Raw genomic sequence first — 22,042 nt, forward strand, 5'->3', positions numbered from 1 at the left:
TATCATGTCAACATGTAATTAATATAAAAATATTTCGTGGAGTATTTTACATGTTTTTCAACCTAAGCCTTTAAATTCTAGTGTTTATTGTACAGTACCAGCACATCTCAATTCAGATGTTAAATTTTCATCAAAGATGCTCAAATTGTATTTAGATTTCAAAAAATTTCCGGTAAGAAAAAGTAGCTTCATATACTCAAGCTGTTTCAAACATACATAAACATTTCCCAATAACTGAATCGAATATCAGTTTTTATTAATTTTTTATTTAAAAAACTTTTTGGTGGTCCATATCAGTATTTTTTTAATAGGTCTTTATTGGAGGATAATTGCTTCACAATACTGTGTTAGTTTCTGTTGTACAACAAAGTGAATCAGCCGTATGCATACATATGTCCCCAAATCCCCTCCTTCTTGAGCCTCCCTCCCATCCTCCCTATCCCACCCCTCTAGGTGGTCGCAAACACCAAGCTGATCTCCCCGTGCTATGATGCTACTTCCCACTAGCTAACTATCTTACATTTGGTAGTGTATTTATGTCGATGCTACTCTCACTTCGCCCCAGCTTCCCCCTCCCATCACGTGTCCTCAAGTCCATTCTCTAGGTCTATGTCTTTGTTCCTGCCCTGCAACTAGGTTCATCAGTACCATTTTTTTCTTAAGATTGCATATATATGCGTTAGCATACAGTATTTGCTTTTCTCTTTCTGAGTCACCTCACTCTGCATGACAGACTCTAGGTCCATCCACCTCACTGCAAATAACTCAATTTCGTTTCTTTTTATGGCTGAGTAATATTCCATTGTATATATGTGCCATATCTTCTTTATCCATTCATCTGTCGATGGACATTTAGGTTGCTTCCATGTCCTGGCTATTGTAAATAGAGCTGCAATGAACACTGGGGTACATGTCTCTTTTTGAATTATGGTTTTCTCAGGGTATATGCCCAGTAGTGGGATTGCTGGGTCATACGGTAGTTCTATTTTTAGTTTTTAAGGAACCTCCATACTGTTTCCCATAGTGGTTGTATCAATCTACATCCCCACCAACAGTGCAGGAGGGTTCCCTTTTCACCACACCATTTCCAGCACTTATTGTTTCTAGATTTTTTGATAATGGCCATTCTGACCGGTGTGAGGCGATAGCTCATTGCAGTTTTTTTTCTTTTTTCAAACCTATTTCTTTCTTTTTTTTTATAAAGGTGTCACATTTTATTTATTATCTTTGGCTGTGTTGGGTCTTCATTTCTGTGTGAGGGCTTTCTCTAGTTGTGGCGAGTGGGGTCCACTCTTCATCGCAGTGTGCAGGCCTCTCAGTGTTGTGGCCTCTCCTGTTGCGGAGCACAGGTTCCAGATGCACAGGCTCAGTAGTTGTGGCTCACGGGTCCAGTTGCTCCGTGGCATGTGGGATCCTCCCAGACCAGGGCTCGAACCTACGTCCCCTGCATTAGCAGGCAGACTCTCAACCACTGCGCCACCAGGGAAGCCCCCTCATTGCAGTTTTGATTTGCATCTCTCCAATAACTAGAGATGTTGAGCCATCTTTTCATGTGCCTCTTAGCCATCTGTATGTCTTCCTTGGTGAAATGTCTATTTAGGTCTTCTCCCCATTTTAAAATTGGATTGTTTGGTTTTTTTTGATATTGAGATCCATGAGCTGTCTGCATATTTTGGAGATTAATCCTTAGTCTATTGTTTCATTTGCAAATATTTTCTCCCATTCTGAGGGTTGTCTTTTCGTCTTGTTTATGGTTTCTTTTCCTGTGCAAAAGCTTTTAAGTTTAATTAAGTCCCATTTGTTTATTTTTCTTTTTACTTCCATTTCTCTAGGAGGTGGGTCAAAAAAGATCTTGCTTGGTTTATGTCAAAGAGTGTTTTTCCTATGTTTTCCTCTAAGAGTTTTATAGTGTCTGGTCTTACATTTAGGTCTTTAATCCATTTGGAGTTTATTTTTGTGTATGGTGTTAGGTAGCATTCTAATTTCATCCTTTTACATGTAGCTGTCCAGTTTTCCCAGCACCACTTATTGAAGAGACTGTCTTTTCTCCACTATACGTTCTTGCCTCCTTTGTCATAAATTAGATGGTCATATGTGTGTGGGTTTATCTCTGGGCATTCTATCCTGTACCATTGATCTATATTTCTGTTTTTGTGCCAATACCATAGTGTCCTGATTACTGTAGTTTTGTGGTATAGTTTGAAGTCAGGGAGCCTGATTCCTCCAGCTCTGTTTTTCTTTCTCAAGATTGCTTTGGCTATTCGGGGTCTTTTGTGTTTCCATACGAAATGTAAAATGTTTTGTTCTAATTCTGTGATGAATGCCATTGGTAGTTTGATAGGGGTTGCATTGAATCTGTAGATTGCTTTGGGTAGTATAGTCATTTTCACAATATTGATTCTTCCAATCCAAGAAAATGGTATATTTTTCCATCTGTTTATGTCATCTTTAATTTCTTTCAACAGTGTTTTATAGTTTTCTGAGTACTATATCAGTATTAAATCAATTATTTCTCCAGCTTTATTGAGATATAATTGACATATAACATTGTATAAGTTTAAGGTGTACAACAGTGGTGTTGATTTGAAATACTTACATATTGCAAAACGATTACCACTATAGCAATAGCCAACGCCTCCATCACATCACATCATTACCATTTCTTTTTTTTTAATATTTATTTTTATTTGGTTGTGCTGGATCTTAGTTGTGGCTCGCCAGCTCCTTAGTTGTGGCATGTGAACTCTCAGTTGTGGCACACATGTGGGATCTAGTTCCCTGACCTGGGATTGAACCTGAGGTCCCTGCATTGGGAGCTCAGAGTCTTAACCACTGCACCATCAGAGAATTCCCAACCTGTGCTGAGAACATTTAGGAACTACTCCCTTGGCAACTGTCAAGTATATAATATAGTATTATTAACTAAAATCACCAAGCTAGACATTAGATCCTTATAACTTATTCATCTTCTAACTGGAAGTTTATACTCTTTGACCAACATTTCCCCTTTTCCTCTACCATGAATATCAGCTTTTAAATTTAAATTTATTAAAATTACATAACATTGAAAATGGTTCTTTAGTGGTATCAGCAGGATTTCACACGTGGCTATCGGCTACTGGATTGGATGGTGCAGTTTTAGAGTGATCAGGAGCTAGGCCCTGTTGCCCACTGCCAACTCCCCTTAGCATGACCCTGGGCTGGACAGACAGGGAGTCTGATCAGAGTTCAATGCCTACATTCCAAAGTTTAACATTCTAGCTATGGTGATTCTCCTGTGAGCACAGCCTCTCTGCCTTAGGCCTGGGTCAAACTGGGTCACAATCTCGGGACAGGGGAGGGATGTTTGAATTGCTGTTGCTTACAGCTTGAAGACCCCAGAAAGCAGTTTGAAGGCTCAGCTATGTAACTCATGGCTGAATGGGTCCAAACGGACCATATGGGACCACTTCGGTTTTTCCATGTGAAATAGTATGGTTCGGTCTAGAAGAGCCTTTCCCTGTTTAAAACTCATCGCATTGAGAAGGAAGGTTGACAATTTTCCTAGAGACCCTAAGCTACTTGCTTAAATTAGAAATAATTTAAAAATTAAATGACTGCCAGGAATGTCTATGGTATTGCTGGTTTCCAGTAAATGCTTATTGGTAAGTGAATTATTATTACTTCCAGTTATACCAGATTATCCAATAATGGCTTTCTTAACTGGGGGGAAGAAAGCAGATGATTTTTGCAGTTCAAGTTGTTTTACAACTTTCTGTACATTGTAATTAGGTTAAAAGAAAGTCCAGTGTTATATAAATTAGTAAGGTTCCACAGCTGTTATCTCTTCTAATCTCTTTTAGAAGTTACTATTTAACTAGGAAGGAATTAATTAAATTTTTTAAGTGTATATGAAAAAAGTTCTATGTGTGTATAAATATGTATGTGAAGAATTTCTAAAGAAGCTGCTTGTGAAACAAATAGGGGTTTTACATCCTGTGAAACATCTTAAAATAAAAATAGTCATAAAATGCATGCTTTTTGGCTAGATAAATTTTATATAATCATATATATAATATATAGAAGATATTTATAAAACATTTAAATATAATTATATATATATGTTAAAAAAAAAAACCCTGTAAAGATTGCCACAAGGTGGCACTAAAATCTAATGAACACTCCAGTCTCTGGCTGGTCTTGTCTCCGAAGAGTTGGGGGGTGAATTACAGGAGATCTGTAGGAGACTGGACAAAAAAAGGCCAAATAAATAAAGCTGAAGGAAGATTGGAGGTAGATTAACATCTCCCTTTTGTCTGAAGGATAACTTCCCTCTCTCACTAGTGTGGGTATCTGTCATACAACGAATCTATATAGGTTACTAAAGTTAACTATTAAAATGATTTGCTCTCCTTGACAAGTCAGTTTTATCCTTGCCCTTTGCCAGTGTATTGTGAAGGCAGAGCAGAGGCAGTGAGGAGGCCATTAAGCACATCCCCTAGTTTGGGAGAGTTTATCCCGTGAGTGGTACAGTATTTGAAGTAGCCAGTCTTCACAGAGCTTGTCAAAGGATCCTGGACATGAAAATGAAGACCATGAAAAGAAGCTGCTGCAGAATATGGATTTTTCTACTTGTTTACTTTGGCATAATTTACCAACTGAATATTTTTAGAAATTACTGCAATATTGAGATTCAAGCTTGGAACACCTCATATAATATGTCTGAGAGTCAGGAAATGAGTGAATTGAATCCCTCTTCCTGATTCTTTGTATTCCAGTTTTTAAACAAATACATGGTACAAAACTTTAATTGTTTGATACTTTCTTCATATTTGAAGCTTAAGGACATAGCCAAGATTCCCAAGCTATATTAAGATAAAGGAAAGCAGTGTTAACAATACAGCTATAAAAGGTTTTGATTAAAGGAAGAAAATTTTAGATTTTTCTAACAGGCAAACTGAAATTAAAAGAAAAGAAAAGAAAAAGTTGCTAGATTGGAGCCCTAAACAAATGATCCAAAAAAAAAAAAAAAAAAAAGAAGGAAAAGAAAAGAAAAAAAACCCACTTACTTTCTCCCACAGGATTCCACTTGGAGAAATTATTTACTTACTGACAGTTCAGTTCCTTAGATCTGAAAAACAAAATCAAAAAAACAAAAACGTTAGGCATTGTAGTGGAGATAATCCAATGTGAGGGAAGCGGTTTTGGTCACTTGAATGAGGATGGGCTCTGGGGGTTACTGGCACTAATGCCATATTTGACCTGATTATATCTGCGGCATCCATTCGGGGACCTACATCTCAACATATGAATCATGTGTGAAAACACCATGGCTCAGCTACAGCTGGCTGCCCGGGTTTGGTTGGATGGTTGGTAAAGCAGTCTGGAGTCTGAGGTAAGAGACTCCAGAAAGTTCCAGCTGAGTTCCTGAGCATTTAGGCGAATTCTCCACAGTCGTTTACTGATTCTGGCATAGGGCCAGGCATTGTGCTAGGGCTTCAAGATGCTGAGATAAGACAGAATCCAGGCCCTCCAACAGCTTCCAGTCAGAGGGGGAGGCAGAAATATGAGGCAATAACCTCATCATGATGTAGTGGGTCTCTCCTTTCTGAAAAGCCAGTAAGCATCCCACTGCCTCCAGAATAGATATGGCCCAACCTGGGTAGTTGGTTCCTCCATGACTGGCCTCCGTCCTGAGTTTCACCGCTCTCTCTCTCCACCGAGGGCAGCCACACTAAGCTATTCCCTGTTCTAGAATTGGTCCTACTCTTTCCCACATCTCTGCTTTTGTTCAAGCTGTCCCCTCCTTCCTGGAAGATTCTCCCTCCCCCCCTCCCCCTTCCCACCTCTTCTGTCGATTGAGATCCATTGGCTTAGGTTCTTCTAGCTCAGACATAGGTGTCATCTCCTGCAGAATTCAAGGAATAGATGAATTAAGTCCTGGTGGGAGCAGAAGCCTAGGGATCTAGCACCCCACCACACACTAATCTGCTGTGGCCCAGCCTGCAATTTCTCCTGCCACTCCCTGGCGCCGCAGCCTATTCTTGCCCAATGGGGTGTGGGGTGGCTGGATTTTATTGTACTATTTCCTCCAGACAGTTCTCAACCTTATGACCAGGATCCGAATGAATCCTGCCACACCAGGGCTGAGTCTGCCTTTTTCTGCCCGGTAACTTCCTCCAAGTGGACCTGAAGTTCTGCAACCAGCCTCGACCTTCGCTTTTCACTGCTCCTCCTTCCCCCAATCTTCACCTAGGGACCTAGGCTGGGTGCCGAGAAGGGGGTAGGAGGCAGGACTTGTTAGAGCCAGAGGCTGGGCCCAGACCTACCCAGCTTACAGCCACCCTCTCGGAGATCCAAACCCAGGGCTCAGGGCGAGTACCGGGTGGAGGATGGGGGCGGCAGACTCGACCAGGGGAGGGGCCGCTTCTGAATTAAAAACAAAAAACCCCGACAACCTTGCTTGGAATCAAACGTGTGTGTGTGTGTATATGTGTGCCTCTGTGTGTGTGCGTGTGCGTGTGTGTATGTGTATTTAAAAACAAAACCACATTAAAGGAGCCGCTCCCTCCCCCACAGGTCCGACCACCCGCTGGGAGTTTGAGAAGCAAGGGGACAATTTTGAGTAGGAGGGAGTCATCAACGGCCCGCAAAGTGCCGCCTCTCTCGGAACCGCTCGTCCAGGCTCCGCGGGCTCCGGGCAGCTAGCTCCAGCCCTCCCGCTTCACGCGCACAAGCTGCGGCAAAGACGGAAACCCAGGTGCCGCCCGAGCCCCGCAGGGCCAGCCGCCGCGGCGTTAAGACTCCCCAGTCGCCGCCTCTCCCAGCCCGGCGGCCTGGGCCGTCAATCAAGCTCGCCCGGCCCCGCCCCTGGGCTGCAGCGGACGGCCAATCAGAGCCAAGCTCCGCAGCGATGAGCTCAGTCGGTTTGCTTCCCATTGGGCGGCTATATTAAGAAAGTCCCCGAACTCTTTAAATAGCGGGCGCTGGGGCCGCAGCCCGCATCTGCCACCGCAGTCTGGCTGCGATCGTGTGGTTTTTTTGTACGTTTGCTGAGGCCTAGAGAGACCCGCGAGGGAGCTAGGCCGGGTCCGCTGCTCTAGCCACTTTTTGCGCACAAAGGCGCCGATTCCGGGCCCGGGACGAGGCAAGCGGCCACCGCTTCAGAGCAGCGCGGAGACGCACGGCGCGCCCTATGCCCCGGCGCCCCCACCTACCCCGCCGCGGCAGCCCGATCACAGCGAGAGAACGCGCCACCCCGGGGCCTGGGTGCAGCTAGCAATCCTTTCCCCTAGCGCGCAGCCCGCGGTGAGCAGTGAGCGGCGAGCGGGACGGCAGCGAGGCGTTCGCGGGCCCCCTCCTGCTGCCCGGGCCCGGCCCGCTCATGGCGGCCATCCGCAAGAAGCTGGTGGTGGTGGGCGACGGCGCGTGCGGCAAGACGTGCCTGCTGATCGTGTTCAGTAAGGACGAGTTCCCCGAGGTGTACGTGCCCACCGTCTTCGAGAACTATGTGGCCGACATCGAGGTGGACGGCAAGCAGGTGGAGCTGGCGCTATGGGACACGGCGGGCCAGGAGGACTACGACCGCCTGCGGCCACTCTCCTACCCGGACACCGACGTGATCCTCATGTGCTTCTCGGTGGACAGCCCGGATTCGCTGGAGAACATCCCCGAGAAGTGGGTGCCCGAGGTGAAGCACTTCTGCCCCAACGTGCCCATCATCCTGGTGGCCAACAAGAAAGACCTACGCAGCGACGAGCACGTCCGCACAGAGCTGGCGCGCATGAAGCAGGAACCGGTGCGCACGGATGACGGCCGCGCCATGGCCGTGCGCATCCAAGCCTACGACTACCTCGAGTGCTCCGCCAAGACCAAGGAGGGCGTGCGCGAGGTCTTCGAGACGGCCACGCGCGCCGCGCTGCAGAAGCGCTACGGCTCCCAGAACGGCTGCATCAACTGCTGCAAGGTGCTATGAGGGGCCGCGCCCGCCCCGCCTGCCCCTGCCGGCGCGCCTCCCCCTCCCGGGCCCAGCCCCCACGAGCCCGGGGAAGGGGAGACCCGCGTGCCCCAAGGACCCCACCGGACTGCCTGGTGTCTGCCTTCAGCCCCGGCAGACGTGGCCCGGCGGCTCAGGCTCTGGCGCCGGGAATCCGCGTGGTAGGCACCGGGCGCCCGCTTTCCAAGTGTCTGTGCGTCCGGCTGTGTTGCACAGGCCTGGCCGCCCCGCTGAGTGCCAAGGGTCCCCTCACCACCCTTTACTGAAGAGTCAAGCCTCTTCAGAGTGTGTGGCTGTGTGTATGTTCGACTCCCCGCCGCCGGGTTTTCACCCCATGCCCGCCTCTGCCTCCCGGAGACGAGCTTGGCACCGGGGTGCGGCCGCGCCCCATCAGATGTTCGTCCATAACCAGCGAGCGCCTGCTATCCCCTGTCTGTAACATAGACCTCGGGAACTGCGGGAGGGGAGGGCTGGGGAGGATGGGGTGTTATATAAATATAGATATAATTTTATTTTCGGAGGTAGGATGGTGTTATTTAATGGTGGTGGTTGGTGGAGTGACGGGGCGCTGGAACAGCTCCGGCCCAGCCTGGGTCAGGCGTCCATCCCAGCACGAACAAGACTTGGCCATCTTTCCAAACCCTGGGGAAGACGTTTGCAGCCGACTTGGTGATGAGAGGACACAGCTTCTAGACTCATGGCTCCTGCGGGCCAGCCCCCCCTCGCCCCCCTGCGAACCCCCTCACCAGACACAGACAGGAGGAGGGAAAGTGTGCTGCAGGTCGTTTTTGCCATAAGCGAACTTTGTGCCTGTCCTACAAGTGAATATCGTTCAGTCCAAGAAACTGATGTTATTTGATTTATTTAAAGGCTAAAACTTAGGTGGGTTTTTTTGGTGGGGGGGGTGGAAGAATTCTTTGCACAATTGTTTCATTGTTTGACATTTAATGCACTTGTCATTTGCATAAGACAGTAGCATTCTGACCACACTTGTACACTGTAACCTCATCTACTTCTGATGTTTTTAAAAAAATGATGACTTTTAAAAAACAAGGAGAAGAAAAACCACTAATTTTTTTTCTTTTGAAAAAAGTGGCAACACTGTTCTGTTTTGCGATTTTATTTGTGCAGGTATGCGCACTCTTTGGAGAAAGGGCAGTAACAAGTGTTAGAGCCTATCTAAAACCTTTTTTTTTCTTTTTTCCCCACAAGGCAGTCTCTAAAGCTGTGTGAAATTTTCTCTGCATCTCTGTACAGAGAGTAAACCTGCCCCTAGTGTCTCTTTTCTCCCCCTCCCTTCCCCATCCAGTGGTACTTCTACTAAATTGTTGTCTTGTTTTTTATTTTTTCAATAAACTGACAAATGACAAAGTGGTGAGCTTATGATGTTTACATAAAAGTTCTATAAGCTGTGTATACAGTTTTTTATGTAAAATATTAAAAGACTATGATGATGACATTTATAAAATGGCTCCTGTGGTTTAATAATGTGTAAAAATATTCTTGTGAATTTGGGGGCAAGGGCAGAATTCTGCAGTGGAGGTCCCACCAGCTCAGTTTCCCTCATAGTGTTCGTAGGAAATGGGGATGAAATCCCTTCGAGGACGTGTGGGGTTGCGTGGCCATGGGAGACCAGGTTCCTCCCATCCCCAGTCCCAGAGGTTGCCCCAGCACTCAGTGCCCAAACCTTTGACCTAACATGTACTGTTTGTATGTCTTAAGCACTTGTGTCGAAGTCTATTATGGGGCCTTTGCTTCCTATTCTTTGAAACTTGGAAAGGTGTCCTTTGTGCATTTAAAATTTAGATGACTTTTTTGTTGTTGTTGTTGATCGCCGGTGTGGGACCAGACTCTCTGTCTAAAAGACTGGTTCCTGGGTTCCCTTCACATCCTCATGGGGTTACACAATACCCCCTGAGATTGTAGGGTGTTATCTCTGGCTTGAGCTCCTGGGTGGAAGTTGGGGAGAACCCAGATCAGAGGCTGATTCTTCTATCGTTGAAGTTTCATCTGAAGGTCTATATGGAGCCTAAAATGCTTTATTCCAAGTGCCAGGAGTGGCCGCATTACGGACAGAACACGAGGTTTTGGGTGGCTGTTATTGAAAGTTGGGGCAGGCACACTTTGACGTGGAATCATGATGAGCTCTAATTTCAGACAGTTAACCTGCTGCAGTGGGTCCCGGAACCAGACAAGCAGATTTATCTTCAGAGACCGTATTAAAATCCCGCTACAGGTATGATGGCTCAAATCTGCCAGCCTCAGCAGCTTCGAGGAAAGGTAGCAGATACTGCCAACCTTTCCCAACTACCAAAGGCGTGGTTTTTGTTTTTGGAATCAACATTTTCTGGGTTTCTAGCCCTTCGTTGCCTGTGGCCACTGCCCGCCCCCGCCCCCGCCAGCCCACCTCCTCCAGGCAGAAGCAGAGAAGGCCCCTTTTGAATCCCTTTGCTTTAAAACTTGAGGCTTCTGTTTCCCTGTCTTTCCTTAGACTCCCAAGAGCTTTTGTTGAGTGAGGCAAGCCTGGTTGCTGGTGACTTTTCACCCACTTAAAAAACAAAACAAAACAAAACATTAACAGGGCCTCCTGCACAGCCAGGCTCATTGGCCGACAGAGGGGAATTGTCTGGGCAGCTCCAGGCACAGAGCAAGGAGAGGGTCCAACCAGGTTGGCTTCTCTAAGGCACTGCCTCATCCTTTCCTCAGCTCCTGGCCTCTCTCACCTCTAGCCCTCAGCCTACTTTTTCTTCTTCATTTTAAAGGCAAAAATTTCCACAGAAAAACAAAATGTTGATTTGCAAGTTTTACAGCTTGCACATCCTTTGGTACCAGGGAGTGCAGGACTCTGTGAAGATCTCAAGCTTGGGCTCAATGCCCAGTACTCAGCTTTGCAACCAGCCAAGAGCCTGGAGTCCCAGCCCCCAAAAGGGCCTTTTCTGGGTTTCCTGCCTGCTCAAATCTGCCTGGTACCCATAGCTGCCTTTTTTTTTTTTTTTTTTTAATTTTAGGAAGACAACAAGCCAGGTGACACATGGCAGCCTGGGTTATGCTTGTTTTAAAATGCATGGCATTTAATAATCCTGCCGGAACACACTCTTCTTGCTGCATTAGATCCAACTGGAAAATATAAAGACGAATTGCTGTAGGCTGGAAAATCAATTAGGAAAAAAGAGGTAAAACATCTGGTGTTACTCTTAGGATATGAAAATTCATTTTGCACATTTAAAATAAATGCGCTGAGTTCGTTTAATTGCCTGTTGAATGGTTTCGTGGATAATAGTGGGGTGTTTCATTGATCCTGGGCATTTCGTAGCAAGGGGCATTGGCTTGGGTTCTTGTTTAATCTTAATTTGAAATCAATCTGGATTGTATTTCTAGGGTCTTTTTCACATGTGTTTCAGTGTACTTAGAACAGTGGTTTTCTAACTTAAGCATGCATTAGAAGCACATGGAGGGCTGGTTAAAACGCAGATGGCTGGGCCTAGCTTCCAAAGTCTCTGATCAGTATGTCCGGGGTGGGGACCAAGTGATGCTGATGCTGCTGGTCTGGGGACCACACTTTGAGAACCACTGGCTTAGAATAAAGGAGAGTTCATGTCATCGCACAGAGGAGGGAGGTCGTTTCAGCAGGAAAGTAAATCACATTCCCGAGGCTGAGGGTGTAGTGCCCTGTAGCCCCGACTGCCCTACCTTAAAGAGCACAGCACTTTCAGAGAATTTCCCTCCCAGGATGACCCATACATAACCCCTATCTTCTCTTCTCTACATTCTTGTGCAACAGGGGGTTTAATGCCCTTCTAGAGATTTCTTTCTGCCATTCCGAATTCAGAACGCAACAGCACTCTGCTCTGCTGAGACAAGGGATACAAAAGCAAACAGGACACAATCCTTGCCTGGTGGGCCAGGCAGTTCTGGGAATGCATTCACTGAGCATGCTCAAATGGGGGCGTTAGGCCCAGGGCACAACAGGAGCCCAGGGGAAGGTGGGGAGGATGTCATGGAAGAGGAGACATTTGACCTAAGTCTTTTTTTTTTTTTTTTTTCTTTTTACGGTATGCGGGCCTCTCACTGTTGTGGCCTCTCCCGTTGCGGAGCACAGGCTCCGGATGCGCAGGCCCAGCGGCCATGGCTCGCGGGCCCAGCCGCTCCGCGGCATGTGGGATCCTCCCAGACCGGGGCACGAACCCGTATCCCCTGCATCGGCAGGCGGACTCTCAACCACTGCGCCACCAGGGAGGCCCTGACCTAAGTCTTAAAGCAGGAGTGGGCGATGTGCAGATGAAAGACACAGCTTCTTTATATTACTGTGGGGCCTGGCCTCTGGGGAATAAAGCTCTCTTGGGTGAGAACTACCCTCTACTTTTAGCCCTTCTGGTATACATTTCTTCAGTCAAGAAAAATGACGTTACCCAGCCAAGTCAAACAGCCTCTCCCCGGCCCTCCCTGTCCACACACAGGCCGGGCTAGAAGGTTGGTGATGACGGTTGCATTGTTTTCTCTGTGCCTCCCAGGGATGGGGGGCAGACACAAGGGCTAGCTTTGTGATAATTGTGTTCCTGGGAAACATGCAGCCTGGGCTCAAGGAGGCTGTGACACCACAAAGGGACCTCGTACTCCAGCTTGTTGGGGGACAGAACTTAACCACTTTACTTGGTCCATCTTCTAGCTGGGGGGAGAAAGTGGGTACTCAGGCTGCTCCTTCAACTCTCAGCAGCCCCTTTCCTGGGCTGGGAGGTAAGAGCTGTCTAGAGGACCCCAGTTCATTCCTTCCAAATATTTATTGTTGACTAAAGAACTCTGTGCCTGGCACTGTGCTAGGAGCTTGGGACTCAGTAGACAAATAGGCAGGCATGGTCCCTCCCTTCACAGAGCTTTCAATCTCTATGTGTGTCTGCACAAGTAATAATAATGATGATGATGACAATAGCTAATGTAGGCATCAGACACTGTTCTAAGCTCTTCATCTGTATTGGTTTATGTGTGTATTAATTATCTATCATTGTATAACAAATTATCCCCAAACTTAGTGGTTTAGAACATTTATTTCTTCACCATTTCTGTGAGTCAGGAATCCAGGCACAGCTTAGCAGAGTCCTCTGGCTCAGGGTCTCTCCTGAAACTGTAGTCAAGGTGTTGGCTGTGGCTTGATCGGTCTCCAGGCTTGACTGGGGAAGGGTCTGCTCCCCAGCCCACTCTTATGGTTGCTGGTAGGATTCAGTTCCTCACTGGCCAAGGCCTCCTTTGAGCTCCTTGCCACGTGGGCCTCTCCATAGGGCAGTCCAACATGGAAGCTTGCTTCACCACAGCAAACGAGAGAGAAGAGCCAGAGAGAGACAGTGTGGGCAAGGCAGAAGTCAAAATCTTTTATAACTTAATCTTGGAAGTAACATCCCATTGCTTTTGCTGTATTCTTTTTATTAGAAGCAAGTAATGGGGTCCAGCCCACACTCAATGGGAGGGCATTACCCAGGGGCATTCATGGCAGAAGGTGGGGTCATTGGAGCCATTTTCGAAGCTGCCTACCACAATCCTCCGTGATGACTTTGAGGTCGGTGCTATTATTCTCAATTACTGATGAGGAAACTGAGCTGTAAGAGGTTAGATAACTTGCTCAGGGTCACAAAACTCATATGGATTTGAAAACCCAGGCAGTCTGGCTCCAGCACAACAAACTTACATATGTAGTGGGATGATGATTTGAGAAAAACCACCCTGAATGCAGTGTGGAGGATGGATTGGATGGAGAGGGGAAAACTGGAGGTCAAAGATCAGTGAGGAAGACTTTGCCCTGGTCCAGGTAGAGATGAGAAGGCCTGAATTAAGGCACCAACAGGGGAGGAGAGGGCACATTGGAAAGACATTCAGGAGGTAGAAGGTGTGGGAATCGGAGTTGGGGGCTGACCACCAGGATTCTGGTGTGGGTGACTGTGAGGATGCTGATGCCATTATTTAAGATGAGAATAAGCAGAAGATGAGCAGTTTTGGAGGGAGGGCCCAGAAGGACATGTTGATTTTGGTTTTATATACATTGAGTCTGAGGTACCTTTGGATATAAATACTGTCCTTCTCATTCTCCTCACCTTCCCACTTACACTAAAATCTGTGTAATTTCTTTACAGAGTTAGACTATTGTGTCCCATTCAGGTCATGAGGAAAGATGAGGAAAGGCCATAATCTATACAGATGAGAGAAGTCTCATCTATATGGGAGGAGACCTTCATCAGATCAACCTTCCTTGGAAGAAGCAAGTCGTGGGTTAGGAATTGTGGTCTTAGAAAGTAGACCTTATGCACCAAGGAAGGAGTTCCTTGCTCTCTCTGAGGACCCATTCTAGGTGAATTTAAGGTATTGCTGGGTGGTGATGGGGTATGGGGAGGGAGGGAGACTTCTGCTCGAATTGGGAAGAATATCATCCATGTCTAGGGAGGTGGGAAAAAGACGCAGCACTTCTGAGGGTTTCCATCCTGGTGATTTGAGCTGGGATCAGAGCAAGTATCACCAGGATAAAGGCATCCTGGGATAAGAGTCGTCATTGTGGTACTCAACCATCCCTCTTTATGAGATTGGTTTCCTCATTGCTAACCATGAGATACTGTCTGGCACACAGTTGGGTGGGTTTATGGGTCAGCTGAGCAAAGTGGGAGCCATGAGGGCACAGGTGGCAACAGAAGCCTTGGAGAAGGAACGAGATGATCCAGGAAGAGCGTGTGGAGTGAGAGGAGATTGTAAGTCAGGTTCTAATCTCCACGATGAGCGTAGAGGCCACGTCTGCTCCATCACTGCTGTGTCTCTACTGCTCAGCAGGTGCTTGGCACATCTAGGATCTCAATAAGTAGTAGTAGAATGAATGAATCGATTAAAGAAAGGACAGAAATTTAGGGAGTGCCAACTTTTAAGAGACCCAAGGAAGTGACAAAGGCTGGGAACAGCTGCTATGGGGAATGAGAGGAAGGTCAGTTAAAAAATGACTGGGCTGCATGGAGGGTCCAACAGTCCTCCGATACTGCATGCTTGGAATCAAGCAGGTAAATCGCTCTGTTTTGACATGAGTTATGTGTGACACAGCAATGACAAGTAACCAACTGTTTTTGGCGCAGGGGCTGAGTCCAGGGAAGTTAAGAAAGTGCTCCTGTGAGGCCAGGCTTTGGGCGCTGACAACACCAGCTGAGGGAAGGCCTTCTGTGGACCCCACTCCTGCAGAATATCTCTCTGGGTACTCAGGCCCGGAGAGATCTCTGGGGAAGTCCTCCCAGTGATCCTGAGATGAGCAGGCAGTGGAAGCACATTCCTGGGGCTGCAGGCCACCCTCTGCAGGGTCACCTGGGGGACTAGCAGTACTCAGCGGTTGGTTGATGTCGGGGCTGAGCTTCGAGCATCAGAAGAAGCTGGGCAGTTTTGGCTTCTGGGTTGGGAGCCTGGCACAACTGGCCATGTTTTTCATTTTAGAAACCATGATCCAAAAGCACAATTCTTTTCTTCTCTTTTTCTTTTTTCTTTCTTTTGATTTTTCAGGATCTCTTTATATATATATATATATTTTTTAAATTTTTATCAGAGTAGAGTTGTTTTACAATGTTGTGTTAGTTTCTACTGTCCAGCAAAGTGTGTCAGCTCTACGTAGACACAGATCCGCTCTTTTTTGGATTTCCTTCCCATTTAGGTCACCACAGAGCATTGAGTAGAGTTCCCTGTGCTCTTCAGCAGGTTCTCATTAGTTATGTATTTTATACACAGTATCAATAGTGTGTGTATGTCAATCCCAATCTCCCAATTCACAAAACAATAGTTAGATGCCACAAAGTAGGTGGCAGTGCCTTAACCGTATGTGTGTTGTCAGTCCCAAGGGCCTCTTCCATCCTTGTCAAGGGGAGTTCTAACCTTCTCTCCTTTCATACAACACTGAAAGCACAATTCTAAGGGCTATGCAACTAGGCCTTGAGTTTTTATCACTCTATGTGACCTCTGTCCTCTGGCTGTCATTTGGAGCTATTTTTCTCCTCCCTTCAATCCTGAAAAGGGAAGAAACAAATGTTCCCAGAAGCAAGTTTCTCATCACTTTGTTAATGATTGATTTCATTTGATTCCAGAACTTGTTTAACCTTTGGATAAACAATCGAAACCTTCTGGAGGCACCTAAGAGGAATGCAGGAATGCATGTGCTATTTAATTCTGGAGAGCTTATAAATGGGATTCTGACAGAATAAAAAGTATTATTTATATGAGTGCTAAAAAAAGTCACTTGTAAAATACACACTTGTCTGTAACGGCCAAATATGGGAAAGTGTGAGATCTGGTCGCATAACCAGGCTGGCTCTGTAAATGGGAGGTTCCATCCATCCTCTTCCTCTTGGTGGAGCAATTTTGTGGCTACAGATTTCCTCCAAGAAAGTCGAGCACTGTAGGCCAAATGGAGATCCAGCCTACATGCATAAGAAAACACCAACATAAACGAGCCAGCCCGGGATCTCTGCAGTTGTTCTTATCTGTGCCAAGGGAGAATTGTTCAAAGTTTTTACTTCATGGGTAATGGTCGAAATTACAGACTGTATAGTTGGTTACCTGCCAAATCTGAAAGAACAAAGATGAAATGCAGTGAAGGCATAAACAATTCAAAGGGAAAAAGAGGACTAATCGGGCTTAAAATGCCACGAGTTCTCTAGCAGGCTGATAGGATCCAACCTCCGTCCATGACCTAGTGACCAACTAGTAAGCAGTCTCCCCCATTAGCCAAGGGAATTCAGAAGGCCCAGCACTGCCATGAGTGGGGTGCAGAAGAGGCCCGACTCTGGGCGACTGTAACCCTCTCATCCTCAGCTGGGTGTGGGAAGAAATCGCGGGTGTGGGAAGAAATTGCAGCTCTGGGAGTTTGCTGGAGACCTCAAGAAAGAGGAACAGGGGTGGAGCAGTGCAGATGTGTCCCCCGCTCTGTCGCGTCACTTCTCCCCCTGTACTGTTCATCTCTGTCGCCTGCAGTAAAGGCAGTGTGCGTGGTGGGAAAATCAAGACTTACAGGCAGCAGCCTTCACTCTGTCCTTCACTGTCTGGGCATTCTTGACCCAATTATTTTTACTCTCCACTGCCTCACGTTCTTTATTTGTACAATGGAAATAATTCTGAAGATTAAACAAGATCAAACCAAGTACTCGGCACAGACCCAGCTCATTCTAAGTCCTCAATAAATCTTGATTCCCTTCCCTCTTAGCACCGTAAGCACAAGTAGAGGTGGAATAAACTTTACTGGATAAATGAGTGTATAGTAATAACCACTCTTTTGTTTGTCAAGGGCTTTTTCAACTGTAAGCTCCTCAGGGTATCACATTATACTCATTTTTTTTTTTTTTTTTTTTGCGGTACGCAGGCCTCTCACTGCTGTGGCCTTTCCCGTTGTGGAGCACAGGCTCCGGATGCGCAGGCTCAGCGGCCATGGCTCACGGGCCCAGCCGCTCCGCGGCACATGGGATCTTCCCGGACCAGGACACGAACCCGTGTCCCCTGCATCGGCAGGGGGACTCTCAACCACTGCGCCACCAGGGGAGCCCTATACTCATTTTTAAAGCTCTAGCGTCCAGCGCGGGGTCTGACACATGGTAGGTACTTAGTAACTACTAAGTTACTGAATAAAAGCTTGAGTTCAGAGGGTCCTTGATAAACTGGAGATTCTCAGGGTTGCATAGGATGAATTTCGCACTCAGAGACAAAGTGCCCACTGTGCCGTTCCCAGAGGATGTGGTGGTAGAATCTGAGCCATCTGAGTGCCAAAGGGAAGGCTATGGGGTCTGGGGAGCAGCAGGCTTTCTTCCTAGGAGCACGGTGCTCATGTGTCCTCAGCAGAGGCTGTACGGGCACTATACCAGTCTGTTGACCCAGTGACACATAAGGAGGAGCGGAATAGACGGGGCGCAGAGCCCAGCAGAGCCTCCCCTTGCTGACGTGGCCACGGAGCGAAGGAGAATCAGCAATTTCTCCAGGCGAAGCAAATACCAGGAAAAATGCTGACAACCTCTAAGTGATGGAGAAACGTATGCTAGAAAGATTCAGCCATGAGTCCTGTGTGTGCAAGACCCAGGGCTCAGCTGCTGCATTTGTAACCCGAGAGAGTCCCCGCCTGTTATGCAGCTCAGCAAAACCGGCAGACCCCACACCCCACCATGAAAGGGAAAACAAAGAAATCAGGAGACTTGATCAGCTGATCACAGTGCCTCTGAGAGCAAGAGCCCACAGCTTTATTTCTGCGGGAGTTTACCAAACTTACCACAAGTGAGCTGGTACAGTAAGTGCTTTAAGTCTGGGCAAACTGGTTCTCCTGGCACGGAGGTAGGAGCCAAGCTAATTAGACTGCAGGATTAGACTGGAGCAGAAGCCTTTGCTCCGAGTTAGCTCCAATTTTGTTTGTTTGTTTACTTTCTTATTAAATAAGAACAACAACAAAAATTGTATCGTCAGGGATAGAAGCCCAGGAGGAGGGGTGCAGCATGGAAATTCCCATTCAAAGGCGAATCCCTCCCTGTTCACCCTTCCCATCTTTTGGCTTTTTTGGAAAGCTGACCTTGAACTTGAGTTCCTGGTAATGCCTGACCTTGATGGGATCTGGGTTAGTGTCCTGGGGAGGGCTGGTTGCTGAACGGAGACTTGTTTGTTCCCATCTCACTTTGGCAGGTTTTCTCCAGGTGACTTGGAAATAGATGCTTAAATCGGCTCAACTGTGCCAACTTCCAGGTTCTGAGGAGTCTGGGCCAAATCTGGGGGTTTGTGGTCTGGTGACCTCCCGGCCTGGGGAGGTTGCACTCTGGCAGTCAGTGGTAGAAGGCGAGGTCAGGGATGGTCACTTGCCCTATCATTTTTGGAAGCAAGGTCTGATTTCAGAGACTGGGCTGGAAGCAGACATTGGGATGAGCTGGCTTATGGCGCATCCTCTTCAAACCACACTAAGATTTGTGAGGCCCCTCCTTGGGCAATAGGCCAAAGGCTGAAATGCCGTTTGAGTTCAAGGAGGCAGGACTTACACTGGATCTGAACTTGCTTTCTGAAGGGCGGTAGACTAGCCCATATGATGGGAGTAGCCCATCAGATCCTGGCAGTCCAGGAATCAGAGAGCATGAAACTCAACCAGTTAGGGCTACCAGGCATGGGGTCAGGCCCTGATGAAACAATTTGAGGGCTCCCTCACAAGGGCAGACAGGCTAAAGATCTACATGTGGGATTTGATCCAGCTCACATCTGGACCCCTGATCCCTGCTAATTAATATGGTCCCCCCATCCTAATGGGCCCTGCGACCTGCCTGTGTGCATGGCTGGGGAAGGGTGCTAAGCTAACGAGTGGGCTAAGGCAGCAGGCTTGGGGTGAGAGCAGGAGGATGGGCTCCGGGCTCGGGGCTAGGACCCTCGAGAGCTCTTCCTCAAGGAGAGCTGGGCTTCCTCTCTGGGGGAGACCTCCTGCCTCTTCTCAAACACAGCTGTTGTGCCTTCAAGTGAGAAACGCCATCTTGATCTAGCTCATCCTTCTGGGCCCAGAGCTGGTGAGAGGAGGAAGGCGGGAAGCCACACCCTCCCTCCCCTGCTTCCCAAAACGAAGGTCTGGTGCCCACCCCATCGCCCCCTTGTGTCTTTGCCCTTACCCTGGCTTCCTCAGCCTTTCACAGCAAAGCTGGCTGGAGAGCATCAGGACCAGGCGTGGGAAATCACCCAAAGGCTGCCTGGTCCATTCCACACACATGGTTTGTACTCCTACTTTGTGCCAGGCCTGGGTGAGCCTGGGGCGAAATTCCCATCTCTAGGAGCTCTCTGTGGTAGTGCTCCCTTCACCATCTGAGTATTTCAATAAACAGAATAGAGGGCAGGGCTGCCAAAATTAGAATCCTCTAGTGTTTGTGTCTTGGGAATAGACATGGTATTTAAAGGGTAATTGTCTTTCCATTTCTCCTGGGTAGTGGCTTCTTTGTGCCTCTGGGGCCTAGACAGGTTTGCTCTGCAGGCTTTGGGGTAAATATCACTTCCTTTGGGAAGCCTTCCCTTGACCTCTCAAGACTGGGTGGGATAGCCCACCTACATGCTCTCCAGCGCCTTGCCTTACCCTTATCCCAACACTTACCATCGTATTCCAGAAGCCACCAGCAGACTGTGAGCCCTGGAGGGCCGAGACCATGCCCAGCATGCTGGCTGGGACACGGACGGTCTGGTGGGTGAACGAGTTGATTGGTCCAGTCTATGTGGGGCTTCAAGGGAAGAACCAACAGGAGAAGTTCAAGGGGCAGATTTTTTTTTTCTTTTTCTTTTTCTTTTTTTTTTTTTTGCGGTACGCGGGCCTCTCACTGCTGTGGGCTCTTCCGTTGCGGAGCACAGGCTCTGGATGTGCAGGCTCAGCGGCCATGGCTCACGGGCCTAGCCGCTCCGCGACATGTGGGATCCTCCAAGACCGGGGCACGAACCCGCGTCCCCTGCATTGGCAGGCGGACTCTCAACCACTGAGCCACCAGGGAAGCCCCCAAAGGGGCAGATTTTGGCTCAAAAGAAAGAAAGATACTATAGCAGTCAGAACATGAGTCAAAGGTCATGAGCTCTGCATCACTGAACATGTTCTTGCCGCAGCTGGATGACCCCAGTTCAAAATGCCATAGAGGGAATTCAAGTATCAGATGGCGGAGCTCTCAGGAGGCAAGACCTGCTGAAGGTGCTCCCAGGTGCTGGAGAAGAACAGGATGAGGGGATGGGCGGGGAGGGGAGTTAGCTAGGGGTGCTCCTTGGAGAGGTCCCCATGAAGAGACAAGCCTGAGTTTTGTTCCCACTAAGTCTTCAAAGCAGGGCTCAGACGTCATCTGCCTTCCGTGACTTCCTCTGTCTTCCTCTTCTGTTCAAAACACATTGTTCCTTTCCTACCATTTCTTATCCATTTTATTTTATTTTATTTTATTTTTATTTTTATTTATTTATTTATTTGGTTGCACTGGGTCTTCACTGCAGCACGTGGGATCTCCATTGCTGCGTGCGGGAACTTTAGTTGTGGCATGCGGGATCTAGTTCCCTGACCAGGGCACGAACCCAGACCCACTGCATTGGGAGCATGGAGTCTTAGCCACTGGACTACCAGGGAAGTCCCTCTCATTCATTTTCGATGGGATCTCCTAGAGTATGGGGACCGTGTCTTACTTATAATGACTTGTATCTTGGGCAAATAGACCTGGGCCTGGCACAGGGGCTGAGTAAACATTTGTTGAATGACGGACTAAATGAGGACCTTTCGTGTAAGACAAAGAGCTTGTGGCCCTACTGGGGAGGCAGAAATAGCACATGTGCAAAGAATTCAAGGAACAATTTTATATTGAACTGTATGGCTTTCTGCCCCAGCGGTTGGCTCATGAAGGAGATAGCTCAGAGTCTGCTGGCCTGCCAGCCATGTCTGAAAGGTCTGGGGAGGGATGGAAACAAGATGCTTCTTCTCCTGCTAGAATGTGAGCGCCACGAGGGCACGGCCTTTGTTCACTGCTGGGTGCCTGGCACGGAGGTAAGTGCTCAATAAATATTCATGGAATGGAGGCACTTTAGTTGTTATAGTTCAGTTTTCTTAAAGCAGATAGAAATGGTGTTGACGATTAACTTGTCCTCAGACTATGAAGGTGAACTCCAATAGGAAATACACAGAATCAGAAAATCCCTGCAGAAGGTGCTGGCCTCATGGCACATGACCTGTGCAGTCACACAGAGCCAGCGCTCAGAAGAGCCCTGATCTTAGATAATGTGATGCTGTTGCCGTCTTGAAATTCTCAATTTTTGAACAGGGAGCCCATGTTTTAATTTTGCATTGGATCCACAAGTTATGTAGCCGATTCTGTCTGCAGAAGGGGATACTGTCAATCCATAGCCTGGGCTGGCAGAAGCAAGGAAGACTCTTTGGCTCTGGGCACTGACCTGGCAAACCAACTTGCCCTGTGGACCCTGGGCCGCTCACGGGGGCTCTGGGCAGCCATTCAGGTGCTGTCTCCTCTTTTCTGCCTGGTCCAAATCTGCAGCTGTTTCTGTTGTTTTGTTCCATCTGCCCTGAAGTGACCTCAGGGAGTGGCAGAGCAGCCACAG

The 22,042-nt window shown here is 47.7% G+C and overlaps 1 protein-coding gene across 1 annotated transcript; it reads left to right on the forward strand.

Annotated features, from left to right (window-relative positions):
* The first annotated feature begins 6,971 nt into the window (after positions 1 to 6,971).
* RHOB (ras homolog family member B) lies at positions 6,972 to 9,443 on the forward strand. Its single transcript, XM_082641815.1, has one exon. It carries the CDS (start codon positions 7,364 to 7,366, stop codon positions 7,952 to 7,954), a length of 591 nt encoding a protein of 196 aa, XP_082497941.1. The 5' UTR covers positions 6,972 to 7,363; the 3' UTR covers positions 7,955 to 9,443.
* Positions 9,444 to 22,042: the final 12,599 nt, after the last annotated feature.

The sequence above is a fragment of the Mesoplodon mirus genome (genome assembly GCF_964341445.2).
Source record: "Mesoplodon mirus genome assembly, chromosome: 14".
NCBI classification, from domain to species: Eukaryota; Metazoa; Chordata; class Mammalia; order Artiodactyla; family Ziphiidae; genus Mesoplodon; species Mesoplodon mirus.

Bases quoted from the DNA above. Each gene is read 5' to 3' on its own strand.
- RHOB (XM_082641815.1), top strand. From the start codon at position 7,364: ATGGCGGCCATCCGCAAGAAGCTGGTGGTGGTGGGCGACGGCGCGTGC.